The 20,294-nt window shown below is 40.1% G+C and overlaps 1 protein-coding gene across 1 annotated transcript in view; it reads right to left on the bottom strand.

Annotated features, from left to right (window-relative positions):
• Positions 1 to 444: 444 nt before the first annotated feature.
• Positions 445 to 20,294, bottom strand: part of GLRA1 (glycine receptor alpha 1) — an 81,751-nt gene continuing 61,901 nt past the window's right edge. Inside the window, exons 4-9 of the mRNA XM_070933860.1 lie at positions 17,236 to 17,459; positions 13,743 to 13,825; positions 12,531 to 12,668; positions 10,570 to 10,784; positions 7,884 to 8,030; positions 445 to 880 (exon numbers count right to left, since the gene is read on the bottom strand). Coding sequence (XP_070789961.1) covers positions 590 to 880; positions 7,884 to 8,030; positions 10,570 to 10,784; positions 12,531 to 12,668; positions 13,743 to 13,825; positions 17,236 to 17,459 — 1,098 coding nt within the window. The 3' untranslated portion in view covers positions 445 to 589. The remainder of the gene's footprint in view (positions 881 to 7,883; positions 8,031 to 10,569; positions 10,785 to 12,530; positions 12,669 to 13,742; positions 13,826 to 17,235; positions 17,460 to 20,294) is intronic.

The raw sequence follows: 20,294 nt of genomic DNA, 5'->3' as shown, positions 1-20,294 counted from the left end.
TATGTGAGCAGCATGGGATCAGTTCACCATTGTCTGCTTTCGCGCTTTCTTTGCTATTTTTCTTTTTCCTCTGGGTGCTTGCTTGGAATTGGTATGGCCTTACAGAGCAAGAGTTTGGTTGAAGCGTAATTTGCAATCTTCTCCGCACATGGAATCACGAATCATTCCATTGGCTTTAGAATCTAAGCTGTTAATAGGCTAAAAAAGGTTTTCTTTTTTTTTTCTTCTGTTTTTGCATTATAGTTAAGCATGAATATATATTTAATATATTACACTGCTTGGACTGCTGCCAAAGCAATCCTAAATCTTGTTGCACTGTAAAATAGCTTGCCTTTCTTACACTCTCCCCACCTCAAGGTTTTTTTTTTGAAAGCTTTCATCCCGTTGCCCACCCACCCCTTAGTATCCCTCCGTTCGTATAATATTTTTAAAAGTCACCCACTTTTTTTTTTAAAATAGATATTGCCACATTCTTAAATTCATGCATCACTGCATTGCTATTGCACATGGTGTGTATAGAGTAACCATTTATCTTGCCTTCGTCACACTCATCTATCCCGTTGGAACTGTGCATACGAACCCCTCCCACTCATGGCTTGTGTACATCTTCCCTTCGGACAATCTTGTAGATGATCCAGTAGAAAATGTTGAAGATGAGGAAAGCCATGGGGAAGGCAATCCGCGAGATCTTGTCTATTTTCTTGGCTCGCTGGACGAAAAGCTTGCGCATCTCGTCGGGAGATTTGGAAGCAGGCGGCGCTGGGTTGGTGGTATTGTTGTTGTTGGCTCCTTTGACTGAGATGCCGTCCTTGGCTTGCAGGCAGGCGGGTCCCATCCCATATGCAGAAAAATTGAACCTGCCTTCTCCGGTGTCATCCTCCTGAAATATATGAAACATAGGGCTCTACTTAAAAATAAGATATAGGCAGTGCACCCTGGCTATAAGGCTCACTGCCAGGAACTGGGGACATGCATCAATGCTTTGGTTGTGAAGGACAACCCTTCCTTGGAGAGATCAGCCTTATAGATGGGTGCAATTGAATGCACAGAGGCAAAGCAGGGGATCCATTTGGCACACAAATCCTTCCATTTCCTTAACTGGATATCCCCTGTTTTGCTTCTGCCCCTCCTCCCCATCCAGACCTTCTTTACATTTGGCTCGCCCAGAAGGAGGGGGCTCCATGGAACTCTTCTAGTCAAAGTCATCCCATCAACTGCTACAGAGTTGCATGGACTTTTAGCAGAAAGGCTCATTGTTTAAAAGATATCCATATGGGGGATTAGTTTCACAGTGAAACCGTAGTTCTTCCCTTCAGGATGTTCTTGGGGTTTCTTTTTCCATGTTGCTTTCCACAAACCTAAAACTGGGTGAGGCACTTTTGGAGCAGCTAGCGAATGTGCTTAACTTTTTGAAGCTAGGAGGCAAGGAGTTTGCAGTAAAGAGATAAGATGGACAGGGTCATATCATGCATGGAAGCAGGGCTGCAATTTGAACTTTTCCCTAGGTTTTGGGGGGGTTCATAGCAGGGGTGGGTTCTAAAACTTTTTACTACCGGTTCTGTGGGCGTGGCTTATTTTGTGGGCGTGGCTTGGTGGGGGTAATGTGACTGGGTGGGTGTGGCCCATTTTGTTTTTAACTTTTAAAAGCATTTTTTCTACAACCTTAAGAGGTTGCAGAAAAAAATGCTTTTAGAAGCCTCTGAGGATCAGGCAACTCAGCTGGGATCTCAGAGGCTTTTAAAGGCATTTTTTTTTCCTACAACCTCTTTGGCCGAAGAGGTTGCAGAAAAAAATGCTTTTAGAAGCCTCTGATGATCAGGCAACTCAGCTGGGATCTCAGAGGCTTTTAAAGGCATTTTTTTTTCCTACAACCTCTTTGACCGAAGAGGTTGCAGAAAAAAATGCTTTTCGAAGCCTCTGATGATCAGGCAACTCAGCTGGGATCTCAGAGGCTTTTAAAGGCATTTTTTTTCTACAACCTCTTCAGCCGAAGAGGTCGTAGAAAAAATACTTTTAAAAGTTAAAAAAAAAAAAGCCTCTGATGAGGTGGGTGGGGTAAGCGAGCGGTGACCATGCCGGGATTGGTTTGGGGGCGTGGCCAGCCAATGTTATTACTGGTTCTCCAAACTACTACAAATTTTTACTACAGGTTCTGGCGAACCAGTGCGAACTGGGAGCAACCCACCACTGGTCCATAGGCAGCGGTGAAATCCGGCTGGATCTATCTGGCTCACGTGAACTGGTAGTGCCGGCGGCGGGAGACTCCGCCCACCCACCAGGATATCATTACGTCCCATTTTTTACCCTCTGCGCATGCGCAGAAGAAGCACGGATGCTCACATTCCCGAACCAGTAGCGAAGGTAAGTGCATTTCACCGCTATCCATAGATGGGCACTCCTTTACTTTTACAGAATGGCATTCAGACTATTCTGCCTGGAAAAGTCCAGGAAAATGGAAAGAGAGAGATGAAGAAGACGACTAGCAGCAAAGTGGATAGAACAGCTGAAGGGCCAGGCTGGGGAGAGAAAATCTATTTTTGTCATCAAGAGTTGACATTGACTTGACAGCACCTAATTAATCAAGAATATTTTAGTTGTTCCATCACCTTTTTAAATTCGTATTTTCCACCTCAAAACAACAAGAAACTGTGCCACTGGTTTTGAATAATGTTCCCAGTTGTCTATGGACATTCTCTACCATCCAGGTCATGGTTGTCCCAAAGGTGCTTTTCCAAAAAGCAACTAGAATTTTTTTTTGGGGGGTGTGTTTCTTTGAAAATGTTTTGAGTCTCATCTAAGAAGCTTCAGTTCAGAACTGAGGAAGCTTTTTGGATGAGAAGCGAAATATTTTCAAAGTTTTCAATTCTGAACTGAAGGTTCTTGGATGAGAAACAAAATGTTTTTTTTAAAAAAACCCTAAGAAAGTCCAGTTGCCTTTTGGAAAAGCACTTTGGGACATCTTCCCAACTGACATTCAGATGCATATTTAGAGGGAATCTGAGGACCACAAGTGGTGCTCTCCAGGCTTCCAAGCCTCAAGTTCACTGAATTGTAATCAGAGGAGTTCTGTGAGGACATATGTGTGAAGGAAGATGGAGATACCTCACTAAATACTGATTCAAGAAAAAACAACAACCCTAATAATAATACTTAGGCCGTCAGCTATAAGAGAATAAACATGTAAATACAACTAGACAGAAGCTGGGAGTGAGTAAGAGAGACAGTACTTAGTCCAAACAATAAGAACAATTCTGGACCATTCAAGGTTTTAAGTACAGATCATGAGAACATAAGAGGAGATACTTGTTAGGCATATAGATTTAGTTCTTTTCTTCCTTTTAGTACTGATTTTCTTGAGTATTAAAATTATTTGTGGATTTCTTCAATTTTTGCAGATCGCAAAAGAGACTCAAAAATAAGGAATTATTTTTGTTTCACAGAGTTGCTGGGAAGGAACTATTTATTAAATCAAAAGATGGAAAAAAAATGTCTAGTGGGTTTGAGTTGGGCACTGGAAGGATGCTTAATAAAGAATACTGAACAACTCCAGCAATTATTGCCTTAGATGTAAGCTTCTATTTTTGGGGGAGCGGGTGTTCAAATAGCAATAACTACATGTTGGAATATATACATATCAATATTCCTGGATGAAATACATTTTTTCCTCCAAATTGTAACTCTAGAGTATTTCAGAATAAAAGGCATTCTTATTTCTTACGGCCATTAGTTACTTCTTCTTGTGGACTTTACTTCTGAGTGGTACAGCTAGATTTTTATATATGGCTCTTTTCAAGCTTTCCTTTGTAGAATATCTTTTAAGAATGACCTCACTTTTCATATTGCATACTATGGATGAGTTGTACAGCCACATGTTTAAAGCAAGGATGTATGAATGTTGTTGAGAGCACATTGGTAGCTTGAACAAATAATGCCATATGAAGCTTTGGATAATCTAGCATTAGCTGCAAGGCATGGGGCTTACCTGAAAAAAAACTTGTCAGTTGTCTCAGAAGCAGATAGGTTTGTGAGTCCCTAACAATATCTTGTGGGCTTCCAGTTCCTTCTGGTGCTAGCACTCTCAAGAGCCAACCAACCTCTTTTTTAAAAAAATCTACCCATTCCCTCCCTTTACACAGCTTCACATCAGCACAATGCAAAGAATCATGGCTGATATTTTCATTCATTTGTTTCAACTGGCAAATGCCTGAAAGATGGGGCTCAAAGTGATTATTTCTTCAATTTTGTTATCAATCTAGGAAAAAAATATTCCAATTTATTAAACGGCCATATTTAGATTATAGTGACACAGAAGAATGTGGGTTATCAAATTATGAAGTGACTTTTGCCATTTTAATTTATGAGGGAGATGAGGTGGTGAAAATTATCACCTCCTGAAAAAAAATGAAGTGGGGAGTTAAGAAAAGGGAGAGGACGGGACTTGGCACTTCCTGCCCTTCACAGCATTTAAAATAAAATAAAATCCTCTGTTCTTGCCAGCAGAGGGCAGTAACACAAAAGAAGAAATGTACATTCCTTGTTGGATGGAAATCTACATTTTAACTGCACCAGAGCCAGACTTCCTAAACTTGTCACTGGCTTGAAAACTCAAGGAAAACTCAGGATTGAGTTTCTGGATGTAGACTATGGGATAGTCTCAGTGGGGAATTTATCACTACAACCCACTGTAACAAGTAATTACCCCTCAACTTTCTAAGCTCCAAGTGTGATGTTCTGCAAAGGAAATGAAACCATCGGGTGGTCCATTCGGTGACTTTTTGCCCGTTTTTCCACTGCAAGAATTTATGCTGATTCAAGACAGAGGGCTTTTTCTGTGGAGCAGCAGTGATTTGGCCCTGACAGCTTCAGCTAATGAGCTTTTGTTAATAGTCTGCTAGTGAGCCTATATGTTTCTCCAGGATTAGCCTGTTTCTCCAGGATTAGAAAGTTCCTAAAAATAAAAAGGGAGAAGACCTCAATATATTGTTAAATATTAGAGGTCTTTAATGGAACTGTAATTGTCCATTGTAAAAATCCTCCTTGGAAATTCCTGAACTCATTCTGCCAGTCATTCTTTTTGCTGGTTATAAACTTGTTTGGGGTGGTTAATAAAGATGTTGTCTTAATATTAAGGTGACTAATCATCCTCCTTTAGGAGGGACAGTCCTTCTTTTATAAGTTCTGTCCTCTCTCAAAAAGTGTCCTCCTACATGTCCTCCTTTTCGATATTTGAAGACTAATCTGTAAAACTCCATATTTGATCGATGCCGATATGATCCGTAGCATATGATATGACGTATTTGTATTTGACATGACGATTCGTCAAGGCTCGGTACAGTGCAGAGAGACGCGATTATGAGACACATGTGCTCTGCACTGGAGAATTGTTTTGAGAGAGTGCGCTGCACGCAAGTGGCTTTAAAATAAAATGTTTCTTTTATTTACAATATTTTTTTCTTCAATTTATTTGTGTCCTTCTTATTGTAAAAAAGTTGGTCACCTTACTAATATGAATTTTGGAGCAGATTGCAGATCATCAACCCAGTCTTCTAATCATGTGAGCCACCTCATTCCCTGATCTGGTCATTGTTATATATAGATAGGAGTTCCATGAACACTACTTGGCCAGAAGAAGACTTTAATACAGTCCTTTCTTCCTCGTGTAGATATGATTTTTATTTGTTTAAATTTACCTTCATGAATCGCCTCTCTCCGCAAACAATGTGTCTCACAGATCCAAAAAGCACCCAATTTGTGTGTGCCCGTGTTATTGTCTTAACTATTGCACACAACAGTTAAGTTAGAAATCATGAGCTGAATAATGCAGGGATGGTGGCAAATCGGTGTAGGATGACAACCAAAAGTTTCTTCAGAAATGGTTTCTTCTACTTATTCTGTAACATGTTTTCCATTCATGTTTAATGAGTAATCACTTTTGAATCAAACAGAATTTACTCCTATTCCAACATTAAGTTGCAGTTTTATTCAAATGATTTCTTCTAATAAAATATTGCAGGTTTTTTCCCCCTGGGGCTGGCCAAAAAGAAATTACTGGTGTCTATATCTTCACAATCCTTCTAGGCCCGTGATGGCAAACCTATGGCACGGGTGCCATATCTGTGGGCATGCAAGCGCTGCCCTAGCTCAGCTCCAGTGCGCATGCATGCGCATGCCACCTGATTTTTGGGTCTTCTGGGCCACCGGAAGTTGGGAAACGGGCCTCTGGGAGGCCTCTGGGGTGTGGGGAAGGCCGTTTTTGCCCTTCCGAGGCTCCAAATAAACCTCTGGAGCCTGGTGAGGGTGAAAAATGGGCCTACCATTGCGTGCCAAAAGTGGGGGAGCACAGGGGGTCATGCATAGGGGGGCAGGGCGCATTGAATTATGGGTGTGGGCATGCGTGCAAACCCCCGCGCTCCCCCTGCTTTTGGCACGCGATGGCAAAAAGGTTAGCCCTCACTGTTCTAGGCATTCTTCAAGACTACAAACTTTTTCTAATTTTGATGCCTTCTAGATTTGTGGTCTTCAACCCTCAAAACCTCTGGTTATTGGTGAGAAATATCAGTTTTGGAACCCACAGATTTGAATGTAGATCTGGGATGTGGAGGTATCACCTGATGATGGGTGAGATAAGAAAGCAAGTGGCTTTTAAAAAGGGGAGGGAGAAAGAGATTAGCTCTTTTGGTCCCCAGCAATTTACAGGAATACTCTTAGGAGGAAAAGGATGGCTGCCATGACATGTCATTCCATAAATTTTACTGAATAGGCAGATGTCTTTCCCATCAACTAAAGCTTGATCCTTTAAAAACAGGAGAGAAAGGATTTAAGGAGAATGGGGAAGAAGAAAAATATATCCTTTCCCCATTTCTCCTGTGAAATATTTTCTATCAGCCTTGGTTACACTAAAAAACCCCACAACTTCATATTTTATTCTGCTTGGAATGGCAAAAAAAACAAAAACAAAAAAAACCTAGATTAGGATTTTACTGCAACATCTTGTGGAAGATCCCACTTAGTACACGTGCCTCTTAAATACTATTTGCCATCATAAAAACTTCAGCATGGCCAGGACCAGAAATGGCACAGGGAGGAAAAGCTTTCTAAATCATCTTGCTCAGCTTGAAGTTAGTCATTGGCAAAATCTATTAAGTCAGATTAATATAATGGGAAAAAATTAATGTAATAGGACATTTGATTTGTGAGATAGTAAGTTTCACCTACCTTTAGGATATATGAAAGTGGCTCATCAGTGATGTGACTTGACAAGTGTCCTTGCCTCTCACCCAAGGAAACAAGCAGCATGAACCATGAATGATGTCATTGTATGTGGAGCAATGCATACACATGAATGAGAGAACTTCCATTTCAGAGATAGATTCTTGAATTGGCAAAACTAAAATATTGTGATCAATTGGGAGAGCAAGCTGAATGTCACAGGAGCAGCAATTGAACTCGTTTCTCTTCTGAAACTTGCTTTTTAATCACCCAACTTCCTCTGTGCCCAAGACTGCATATTCTCAGTCATTAGAGGTGTTTTATCCTTTATAGAGTGGAACAGCTTTAAAAGGTATCTACTGACCTCAGTGAGAAGTTTCATATTTGAAGAGGAGTGATGGATGTCTCTAAATATGTGAGTGTATTGACTGATTCTGTACTCAAGTGAATTATTTCACTCTGGCTTCCAAATACTTGTCAGCAGCAGCAGCAGCAATAGCTTGTGAAAAGCAGATCTCTCTTCAAACATTATACTGTTCATCTTATAACTGGCATGCTAAAACTGCACCTGTCAAATGCAGTGGTCCCTTTTGACCAGGTGACCTTGTGTTGCAACCCATCTCTTTCAGCTGTGCTCAACATACAATGCTTGTCTTGACTTGTATATTGCTTACCTTGTGGTGCCTCCTTTTTCTTCTGAACCTGAGTAGTTCTTTGTGCTGCCGGGACACAAAGTTAACAGCAGCATATTCTAGAAGAGCTGAGAACACAAACAGCAGGCACACAGCCATCCAGATGTCAATGGCTTTAACATAGGAGACCTGAGAGAGGAAAGCATATGCAGTTTTCTTAGTAGTGTATCATTCAAATACTCTCTACCAAGATCAACATAATACATTTCAAATTCTCCAGCTGGCCTTACTCAAAATACACCACTCTGTCCTTGACAATCATTGCCCTTTGATGTAAACTCTCTACTGCCCTTTCCATATAATAATCACTAAGCTTCACTATGGGTAGTTGAAATAGTAACCTGTTGGCTGGATTCAAATATATTGCTATGCCATAATAGGATATATTTGCTTTTGGCTTTGTAAGTTCAGAAACTCATAGTTATAAATCAAGGCTTAGCATTATGTCTGGACACAGGCTTCATATCTGTCATTTCACCTTCTTCGTTGACACATTTATGATTGCATGAGCTTTTGCATATACAGTCCAATTCATTACACAGTGATTCAGATTTACACAATTGCTTCATAACCACTTTTGTTTTTGTTGCAAATAAAAGTGGGGAAAAAACCCTCCTTTCCTCTAATATTGCTCTTGTACCTATTTTTAGAACCCTAAATCTCCTTGGAAGAAAGTTCTGGATCATACCATATAATTACTGTTAGGAAGATTGAGAGCCCCCTTTGTATCCTCAAATGGTAGCTCCTGGCTGACTGTGTCTTGCTTTCAAAGCTAAGCAGATTGGGGTAGATGGGAGAGTTTCAGGATATATTTCCCAGACTGGACTGGGAAATAAAAAAATCTTGGAAGAAGCAAATGGCAAACCATTTTGTATTGTTGCTAAGGAAGCTACATGGAAATATCCATCAAGCTACGAGGAATTGTGCTTGAGTTACTTTATTTGCAGACCGCTCTGGTGAAGAGATCAGGGTGCCAATTAGGTCAATATGTTTTTAAATAAATTGGGGGGACGACGATGACAGGTTGATTTCTAATGTGAAACTAAGAAGAGCCTTGATAGTACAGTGGTTTAGTGCACCCTGTCATTAACACAGGTGCCTGCAATTTCTGCTGGTTCGAATCTCTCCAAGGCTCAAGGTTGACTCAGCCTTCCATCCTTTTTAAGGTAGGTGAAATGAGGACCCAGTTTGTGGGGGCAATAAGCTGACTTTGTATAAAAATATACAAAAGTATGAAGGCTATTGCTTAATGCATTGTAAGCCGCCCTGAGTCTCCGGAGAAGGGCAGCATATAAATCAAATTTTTTTTAAAAAAATATTTGATACTACCATAAGGGAGTGAGTTCTTACAGGTGTATTATTAGAAAAGTTTCCTTAACAAGATGGTGGCAGAGTAGAAAATGAACAAAAATCTGATGATGTTACCTAGTTTGATAATGAAATGTCTGCAAGAAAACCATTAAGGTCAGAGAGCACCAAGGACCCCACAAAACAAAAAAATCTATCCATTTCCAGAAATTGCTCTGATTCTCCATCTGTTCCTTCATCTAGGAAGGAACTATACATTGCTTTATAAATATTATACAGAACTTGCATCCTGCCGTTCTCCCAAAAATAATTATTAATGAGAACTTGCCAGTGAACTCGGATGAGGAAGAAGAAACTAGTATTATAATCTGTTTGATGAATATTAATAAACTAGTAATCCTTTCTAAATAACATAGTTCACGAATGCAGTTGTTCTAAAAGTACAGTAATTGAATTGAATACAACTGAAAATTATATTTTAGTATCTATGGAGATTCTCCGTCAACTAGGTCATGGTTGTCCTAAAGGTGCTTTTTCAAAAGGCAACTGGACTTTCTTGGTTATTTTCCTTGAAAATGTTTCTCTTCTCATCCAAGAAGCTTCTCCAGTTCTCAATGGAAGAAGCTCATTGGATGAGAAGGGAAACATCTTCAAGAAAAAAACAAGAAAGTCCAGTTGCCTTTTGATATTCTAGTATTTGAAAAAAAAAAAATCCAATGTTCATAAAACATAGTGATTGCCTTTTCCATATTCTAATCTTCTGTATCTGAACACTTTTTTCTGTTTCTCTTCCTGCTCTTACTCCCAAATAAATTGTATTTAGTAACGTCAAGGGAGCATATTTTTAATCTTATGAGTACAAATGAAAACAAATAAGCAACAATATGTGCTACATCTTTCTAACACTTATTTTTTTTCTGCAGTTCTACTGCACACAGTATATAAATTACAGGTTTAGAGTTATGAAGGATGCTAGGATATTTCTGCTGTTTTCCTATTGACAACTGTGCAAGTAAGGCTAAATGCTAATTATTAAGGGCACTAAACTAATTCTAGATCAATTTCTAATAAATTAAATACACATTTCAAACCTTAAAAAGGAGGCGATATGCCCATATGCTAGATCTGGGTAGAAGACTGGGAACACAGTAGTAAATGCCCTAAAAGTATTATCTAATATGTGATTTTCAACTTTGATGAATATTTTCTACTTTAAGTGGGAATGGTTCTTCTAAGGTTCTCAGTGGGGAATCTTTGTTATCATCTTTTCCAAATCCTTCGAATTGCTGCTATCAAGTTTCTGAACTTCATTCCAGCACAGAAGGGTCAACATTGGCTCTTTATAAGGATAATTTGTTACCTTGGGCAAAGATGCTCGAGAACCAGAACTCTGTGTGGTCATTGTGAGCACTGTAGTGATACCCAGACCGACTCGGGCAGGTGCAGCATCCATATTGATCCAGAAAGAGATCCAGGAAAGAATTACAATCAGCAGGCTGGGAATATACATCTGGATCAAGTAGTAGCCCATCTGCCTCTCCAGATGAAAACGGGCTTCTATGCAGGTGAATTTGCCTAGGAATTACAGGAACCTTCATTAAAAAAATGAATCTTAAGGGAGACTCACCATGAATACATTTCTTTCTCAGCATTAGGCAATTCTCTACGATGATCATGTTCTTCCTAAGCCTGGACACACATTTTGGACTGTGCCACACCTGAGATTTCTGTGGGATTCATCATAACATGCTTTATGTTATGGGAAAGGCTGTTTTTTAATAGTAGACAAGCTTTATCCTTTATTCTAAATTCTTAATAATCCTGCAGGGCTAACTCATTGCTCACTCCAGGAGTTCAATTCTGAGTGGCTCAAGGTTGACTCAGACTTCCGTCCTTCTGAGGTCAGTAAAATGAGGACCTGGATTGTTGGAGGCAATATGCTGAAGCTATAAACTGCTTAGAGAGGGCTGTAAAACACTGTGAAGCAGTATAAAAGTCTAAGTGCTGTTGCTACTATTAATAAAAGAATATTTTTGCAGAATATATATATATATATATATATATATATATATATATATGTATGTATGTATGTATGTATGTATGTATGTATGAAGCGATAGACATCACAATTTCCGGAACGTTTAAAAGTTTAAAAAAATTTTATTTTAAAACTTGTTCTAAGCTTTCGTCGGCCCCTACCGACTTCATCAGAGTGTAAAATCACCATTGAAGAGCTGCTTGCTTTTATGTAATGCTGATCAATTTGGTCATTGCGCGTGTAACAGGCCCGCACTCTTGCCTTCCCCCTGTAATTATCTTATTTTCTGCCTTAGTCATGCTGACAGATGACGATGCACTTTCCCCTGCCTCCTGCCCCATTGTGTGTTGCCTCTTTCTCTCCCTGGGGGGTAACGCAGAGTTATCAGGCATTGCTTTGAAGGTATTACTCCCGGCTCCCTCTCCCTCATTGTTATGCCTTTCCCTTTTAGGCGCACACGTTGCTTCCCCTAAACCCATTTGTTTTACCCATGATCTTGTGATGGGTCTGCGTTGTTCCTCCTTACCCCCTCCCCATCTCCCTCATTCTGCTGTTTCCCTAACCTACTCTCTTGCCCTCTGTCAGGGTTTGTCACCCCTCCATTGGGCCAATCTCTATGCCTAGAGGAGGAGATTTGTCCCCGATCTCCATTCAGTCTTAGTGATCGGTCCTCCTTAAGTCTTTCCTGGTATGCCGGTGGTATGTCAATATGTCTATTGAGGGAGTTGTTGTTAGAGAACCAGGCTTCTTTCAAGAGGCGCCCTCCTTTTGTTTCATCATGGGCAACAACTTCAGTCTCTTGGAAGTTGAACTCGTGACCATGCTCCTCCATATGCATCCAAATCTGGGAGTGCTGTTCCTTATGTCTGACCACTAGTTTGTGCTCATGCACCCTCGTTTTCAGTCATTTTGATGTTTCTCCTATGTAATGACCTGCACAATTGCTGCAGTTAATACGATAGATTATTGAGGAAGTCTCCTCCTTCGGCAAAGCTTCTTTCGGGCCAATTACTCTCTTCCTCAGTGTTTGGTCAGGTCTGTGTGCCACTTTAACCCCATGTGGTGCAAGGATGCATGCTGCGGTTTCGGACACCCCCTGTATGTATGGGAGCACCCTCCACGTTGATGTTCCACATGCGCCCTCCATGGGCTGCCGGCCAACTGTAGCAGTGCTGCATTAGAGGTATTGCTAACTCAATGGTAGATGGCTGGTTGAAAAGACTGAATGAGAATCTTGCTATCTTGATCATTTCCATGCTTAATGTGGATCTGCCATTACTAACCTGTGTTGTAATGTTTTGTGCAGTAGCGCAAGTCCTTTTCTTCCTTCAGGATGAATTGTGGCAGGGTTAATCCGTCGGCAACCTGCACTGCCCCTTTCTCTTGCCACTCAAATATCAGATCATTCATTGTATAACCAACTGTGGAGGCCAAAGCAGGAAAGAAAATCAGCAGGGATTATAATGGATGGTCATTGCAGATCAATGAGTGACAAGATTAACAGTAGACGTACATACTAGTTTTTACTAAAACCACAAGCTACTGGTACTGTATACATAGGGCTAGTAAAGGCATACTAAACTCAGCAACTCCAGTTTGTTCTATCCTCTCCTTACCCAATGTACAAGAGTATATAATATTAATTAGGCCAAAGGATATATTTGGCTTTTTAATGACATGCCAAAGACCACAGTGCAAAGAATTGTGAATGAGGCCAGAGCAAAACTGAGTTTACTACATTGAATAATTTCCTCCTTCTGTCATATTACAACTTGATAATAATCTTCTAAGGTTGTGCTAAGGCTTTTGGGGTCACATCAATACAGTACTGCAGGCTACTTCTCCTGACTGTTGGCTGCCTGCAATTTGGAAGTTCAATTTTCACCAGGTTCAGGGTTGACTCAGCCTTCCATCCCTCCGAGGTAGGTAAAATGAGGACCCAAATTGTTGGGGGCAAGATGCTGACTCTGTAAACTGCTTAGAGAGGGCTGTAAAACACTGTAAAGCAGTATATAAGTCTAAGTGTTATTGCTAAGTGCTATCTGCCCTCATCCCCTAGTGTTCCACAGAAGACAGAGGTGGCTCTGATGCTTTTTCTTCTTCCCTCCACTCTCTCTGAGAGAGATTGGTTAGGACCTGAAAATATGATATGGCATCAGGGGTGAAATGTAAAATTTGTTACTACCGGTTCTGTGGGCGTGGCTTGGTGGGGGGGGGGGTTAATGTGACTGGGTGGGCATGGCCAACTTTTTTTAAAAAAATTTTTCAAAGCATTTTTTCTAATGCTAAATTTTCTAATCGTGCGGCTCAGCTGGGCATGGGGGGGGGCAGGGATTTTTGCTACCGGTTCTCTGAGCCACCCACCGCCATCGCTACCAGATTGGGCGATCCAGTCCGAATCGGGAGCATTTCACCCTGTGTGGCATGTATATGAGTATCCATACTTGTACCCATGTAGAGTGGCAACTTTTTAGAGAAGAAATATCAAGACTCACAGCTCTCTAGTTGCATAATACACGTCTGGACATCCATAGGGAAGTTCTTTAGATCCATGGGGCAAGCCAGAGTCAGGGTTATTCTGTGAAGGGAAGAGAGAAAAGACTTAGTTCTACCCATTTTTAGCTGAAGAATAACAAGCCAGTGTCAATGTTATGCTAAAATATGTAGGCCAATCTTAGGCCTGGTGAGAAAGGGAAATATACCAATCTAGATACATGAGTCTGATTATGAAAATATAGCTTGTTTCCATTTCATCTTCACTCTCATTTCTTACGATTCCTTTATTTTTAATCTGCTCTTGCATAAATAAATACTTCTCAGAGTAGAATGGCCAGAATTGAAGCTAGAATATAGTAGTGATAGAGGGCTCTCATTCACTAGATAATTAGAAAACGCTCTCCCTATACCAGAGGTGGGTTCTACTTACCTTTACTACCGGTTCACAATGGGACCATGTGTGCATGCTTCTGCGCATGCGCAGATCCTCATTTATGATGTCCGGGTGGAAGGGTGGAGCCTCCCGCCGATTTTACTACTGGTTCTATAGAACCAGACAGAACCGGGAGTAGGGCGGTATAGAAATTTGATTAATAAATAAATAAACCCACCGCTGCCCTGTACTAACCATAGTTACTATGGTATGGCTGAAAAGGGGAAACTCAGTTTTCTACCACAGAACACTGCCCAATTCCTAGGTGCGGCTTAATGTGTGAAAGGTTTGAAGTATCTCTACAAACTGTTAGCACAATAGGTCCCCAATTTTTCTTCTTTCAAAAGATGGGAGATAAATAGCTATGGATTAAGAAAAAAAAATTAGGGGGACCTACCAACACATTCTTTGCTAAAATCTTTCAGTGCGCCAACCAACACGAGTCTTGCTTCACTGTATACTTTTCAGATAGCATTAATATGAGAACACTTATTGATGTGTTCACTCTCACCTTTCTGAGTGAAACAATAAATGGAAGGTCGCCTTTGGCGGCGGTTACTTTAATAGCTACCTCTTGTTAGTTGGAAAACATTTCAAATGGTTGTATAAATTAAAGCTTTAAATTCCCAAAGCTCTGGCTATGTGCTTTGGTGGATGTTATGCTGTCTGGTGTCTGATGTTTGAACTGAAGCTGTCTCCTTTTGTCTTTCTGTATTACAATGTTACTTGTTTTGTAACTTGGGCCCAGGAGGACATTTGTGACATGAGCCAGGAGTTCCAATGGGAGTGACCCCTTTGTACTCTGGGATTGTACTGCCAGGCTTCAGCAAGCTGGAATATGCAAACAAAATCCAAGTTCATTAAAAAAAAAGGTGCCAGTACGTTCTTTACTGCATGTAACAAGAAAAGTACATGTTCCTAATTGCATTCTTTCAGCAAAGGACAAAGTAAGGTTTGGAGGTGGCTCGAATGGATTATTTCTAAATTAAAATGAGTCCACTTACTGCAGTTCACATATCATACATTTGAAATCCAATGACCCAGAAATTACTGTGTTGAGAAATGATGGAGGGAAAAAGCCAGATCTATCTGGTTCCATTATGTGATTTGTCATTTCTTACTTTAAAAAAAAAAGAAAAATCCACTGAAAACAAAGGAGACTGAGCTTGAACATCTTTTAAACTGTAATAGGCCAGTGCAGGGAAGATCCATTTATACATTCTCCAACTGTGCCAGACTGTCAGAGAATTTCTATTGTATGGGATAGAAATGGTCTTTCGTCTGCCTTGCATGGCTGATTATTTTAGTAGTGTAATTTACTGAAGTGTCAGTTATAAAGCAACAGGATATACTTTGAATTTTGTAATACTAAGGATCTAATTAATCTGCACTCAATGAGTGTGACTATGGCTAAAAATCTCTATATGCATATTTAGGGGTAAATATAATTGAACCTAGCAGGCCTTTTCTTTCTAAGTAGATATGCATATGACTTAGATGTGGGTTTTTTTGGGTAAATGTAAGAAGTACCTTACAGGATCAGACCAATGCTGATTCCACAGCTGAGTTCTCTATAAAACCTCCTCCTGTACAGGAAGTGGAGTGGAGGCTTCAGTGTATAACTATAGATACAACTCTGCCCAACTTTTAATACATATCTTCTTCTTCTTGTGCCATGTCCATCATCAGATGTTGGCGATCATGTTGGCAATCCTATTTTTGTCAACAGCCGTATGAAAAATACATATACACCACATTATTGTATTGATGTCAAGGGCATTTAATTATACTGAACAATTATTGAGAAAGGATTTGGAGCTGACAAAATGGGATACCTCTTTTATAAAAGAAGTAAAGAAGAATGCACTTTCAGTTTGCTTCTAAGCACTCTAAACTAATTAAAATTTGATAACCTAATTATAATTAGTTTATTCTACCCCTTTGCAGTTTACGTCAAAAATAAACATATTCAATCTTTTAAAATCGGATGATGAGCCTCAAGCTTTGATTCCACATCTTATTTAGGACAGGATAGACTGTATAGGTAGCCCTCGACTTACAATCATTTGTTTAATGATGATTTGAAGTTACAACACCACTGAAAAAGGTGACTTATGATCATTTATCAGACTTTTGACAGTTGCAGCATCCCAGTAGTCAGGTAATCAAAATTCAGATGCTTGGCAACTGTTTCATATTTATGACAGTTGCAGTGTCCCAGGGTCATGTGATCATTTTTTGTGACTTGACAAGCAAAGTTAATGGGAAAGCCAGATTCACTTAACAATCCTGTTACTAACTTAGCAACTGCAGTGATTCACTTAACAACTATGGCAAGAAAGGTTGTAAAATAGGGGAAACTCATTTAACCAACGTCTCACTTAGCAACATAAATTTGGGGCTCGGTTGTGGTCATAAGTTGAGGAGTACCTATACATCTTATTTAGAAAAGCCAACAAAGTTCTAGGCTGCATTAACAGAGGGATAGAATCAAGATCACGTGAAGTGTTAATACCACTTTATAATGCCTAGGTAAGGCCACACTTGGAATACTGCATCCAGTTTTGGTTGCCACGATGTAAAAAAGATGTTGAGACTCTAGAAAGAGTGCAGAGAAGAGCAACAAAGAGGATTAGGGGACTGGAGGCTAAAACATATGAAGAACAGTTGCAGGAACTGGGTATGCCTAGTTTAATGAAAAGAAGGACTAGGGGTGACATGATAGCAGTGTTCCAATATCTCAGGGGCTGCCACAAAGAAGAGGGGGGTCAACCTATTCTCCAAAGCACCTGAAGGCAGGACAAGAAGCAATGGATGGAAACTAATCAAGGAAAGAAGCAACCTAGAACTAAGGAGAAATTTCCTGGTCAGTTAATCAGTGGAACTTACCTCCAAAAATTGTGAATGCTCCAACACTGGAAGTTTTTAAGAAGAGATTGGACAACCATTTGTCTGAAATGATATAGGGTTTCCTGCCTGAACAAAGGGTTAGACTAGAAGACCTCCAGGGTCCCTTCCAACTCTGTTATTCTGTTATCTTCTGTAAAAAGGAAACATACCTGATACTGTATAGGACATTGCCACTTTTGGAGATCCGCAGGAGTTTATTATCTGTGGTGATCTCGTGAAAGTGAGCTCCTTTCTCATTAGCAAAGAACAGATCAGGTTTCCAGATGGAATCCAACATGGATGGGTCCAAATCTAGGGAATCATCTGGATATTCATTGTAGGCCAGCCTAGGATCATTCCATTGCTGCCGTAAGAAAATGTTCACTCTGTAATCCTGCATTGAAGAAAGAAAAGCAAAAGGATTGGTGAATGCCCAAAGAAAGCTCTCTGGGAAAAAAAACCCCACCGTAATCCACAAAGCTCAGTGCAGCATGAAGGCTAGCAAAAGTCTGCTTAGGGTGAATGAGTGACCCCCTCCTCACACACACACATATTAGGTCTTCACTACCAATCGGATTCCGCCCTTCTTCTGCGAGTTTCCCTGCTGGTGATATTTAACAGAGGACTATATTTATTTTTAACTCTATAGCCAAGAGGTTCAGCACAGGGCAACCAGCTATAGTCCATAACACCTGCTTCATGCAGAAACACTCAGGCCATTCTGGGGCAAGCCAGTTCCGGGGTGCATCCAAGTGAAGAAAACATTTTTCAGGGCCATGTACAGATCAATCATCCTCTTTCAAAATGATACTAATAATTTTCAAGGTGCATGATGGTGCTTGGAAGGACGATGTCATTGAATCCTTCAGCATAATAAACTTTAAGTACAATAATTTCTAAAGAGTTCTTTGAAGTGTGTACCTTTAAATTTACTATGTAATTTTTACATCTTCACAACAGCTTTATGAAAAGGTTACCATTAATCCCATCTTTTCTATGGGATCAACTTTCTACAATCAAAAAAAGGGTAAGGCACTGAAGAGGGAAACGACTTGCCTTGCAGAATGAATTAGTTGCTTAGCCAAAACTTCTGTAAGAAAAGATTAGCACGGGCCAGCACTGAAAACTAAATTCTTTTCCTCCCAGCCAGGAGACCTTTTCTCAAAGCAGAAATTTCTCTGCTTTGCCTGAAATGAATAAAGCTTTCCTCCCAAAAGTGACATTGAAAATTCTGTTCCCCCTACACTCGTACCCAACTCAACTGGGGTCTATTTTTTTGGGTGTTGACATTCATGTTGGAGTTTTTCCAATTCTATTTGAAGTTGCTGCTGATCCTGACTTTTTGACTGAGTCCTCCATTATTCTCTCTTCCACTTCTTCTTGTGAATCCTGTCTGGTGCACAAATACAAGGCAATCTAGTTCAGAGACACTGTTTTGGTCAATACTATCCATGCATTTGGTTAACTCACTGTTAATAATCATTTTAGACATGATTCCTGTTTGGAAGAAGACAAGCCCGTGGCATTAAATTTTGGGAAGCTGCCTACTATAAATAAACAATTTTACTCTGATTAGCCACGAGTCTTTGCGTTTCAGAAGAGGTCTTTTCCAGTTTTTAAAAATGACAGCAACAATAAGTAGAGGTTTCAGCAGAAGGCAGTATAGGTAGCTCCATATAGTTTATGAAACCAACGTTTTAACTGGAAACTGTGAGAATCCTAGTCCAAACTGAATCCAAAAACACTAGGGAATTCCAGGAAACTTGGCATCAGACAAATCAGCCCTTAATAAATACATAGAAATAAAATACATTTGCAAACCAATAAAAAGAGATAATTTAAAAAAATGTTAAAAAGGAATCAAAGGATCCAAACTCATCCTCTTCAACAACCCAGATAAGTGAGGATTTACACCAGACAATCATGCAGAAAACAATACCATATTCAAGGAATTATCAAGAACATCTCCATCAACACTGGTAGAGCAGGCTACTCTGTACAGACAGGGAGATGTAGGAGATGACCAGGCTGAGCCCAAGGGTGGGGTCAAACACATCATTAGTTTGGAGTCTCTATGCCCCTGTAAAATACCTAAGCCCAGCCCTCCTTGAAGTCCATTGACTCTTATCCAGTGCTAATTTGCTTTGACTATTAGAAGTTCAGATTCTTGCCTGAAATGAATTTGTAGTACTTTTGAACTCTATCCTGATTCCTGATTTCTTGCACCTGACAGGCGCAAACCCCACAGACCTAGTCAGAAAATGAAACATCTGCAAGCAAACAACTAAGATCAGAGAGCACCAAGTAGTGGTATCAAAAACTCTGTGTATGAAATTCTGCATATAAAATCTATGCATTGTCTCTAAATCACCTCCTCTCTCTGAAGATGTGTAAGCAGAACTTTAACTACACAGAACCCCAGAATTCAGAGGTAATATGTGTCTGAATGTCGGATGCTGGATATTATATTCTCAAAAGAATAAGAATAAGAATAAGAGCCTGATTGCGCAGCAGACTAAAGCACTGTTATTAACATGTTATTAACATCAGCTGCCTGCAATTACTGCAAGTTCAAATCTCACCAGGCTCAAGGTTGACTCAGCCTTCCATCCTTTCTAAGGTAGGTAAAATGAGGACCCAGATTGTGGGGGCAATAAACTGACTTTGTATAAATATACAAAAGTATGAAGGCTATTGCTTAACGCATTGTCTCCGGAGAAGGGCGGCATATAAATAAAAAAAAAAAAAAAAAGAAGAATTTGGGTGGGTCAGTGTGTGTGAACAATATGTTGCATTTGTTAGAAGCATTTAGACACAGCTTGTCATGGCCTCTGTGGATGAGCGCCTGTCCAAGATTAAAACAAAATGAGGACTCCCATGATTCCATGAAGTAAGCTAGTAACACCAGAACCTTCCTATGTGATGTCTGGCAGCTGAATCTGATCCAGGTATAGAAGCACATGAGAATCTGTAAGGAAAGATCCTTTAGGAACTGCAAGTCTTGCCCCCGAATATTAGTTCCAAATCATCTCTAGTGAAGTTTGGCTGGAGATTTTGATGGTACGTGCAAAACAACCCACCTGGGTACAAATCTGAGAATACTTAAGAATATTGCTGACAGCAAGTTGTTTCTCTGTTCGCTTGTATTTGATTTGTGATTGGCTATACTTTGTGTTTGTAGGCTGAGCTTAATTACCAGCAGCATAGCTTCCTGCATTGTGCTTACTCA

This window comes from Pituophis catenifer, unplaced genomic scaffold, assembly GCF_029215685.1.
Source record: "Pituophis catenifer annectens isolate HBS135680 unplaced genomic scaffold, rPitCat1.0.hap2 SCAF_2, whole genome shotgun sequence".
NCBI classification, from domain to species: Eukaryota; Metazoa; Chordata; class Lepidosauria; order Squamata; family Colubridae; genus Pituophis; species Pituophis catenifer.
This window is presented reverse-complemented; position numbering and strand designations above follow the sequence as displayed.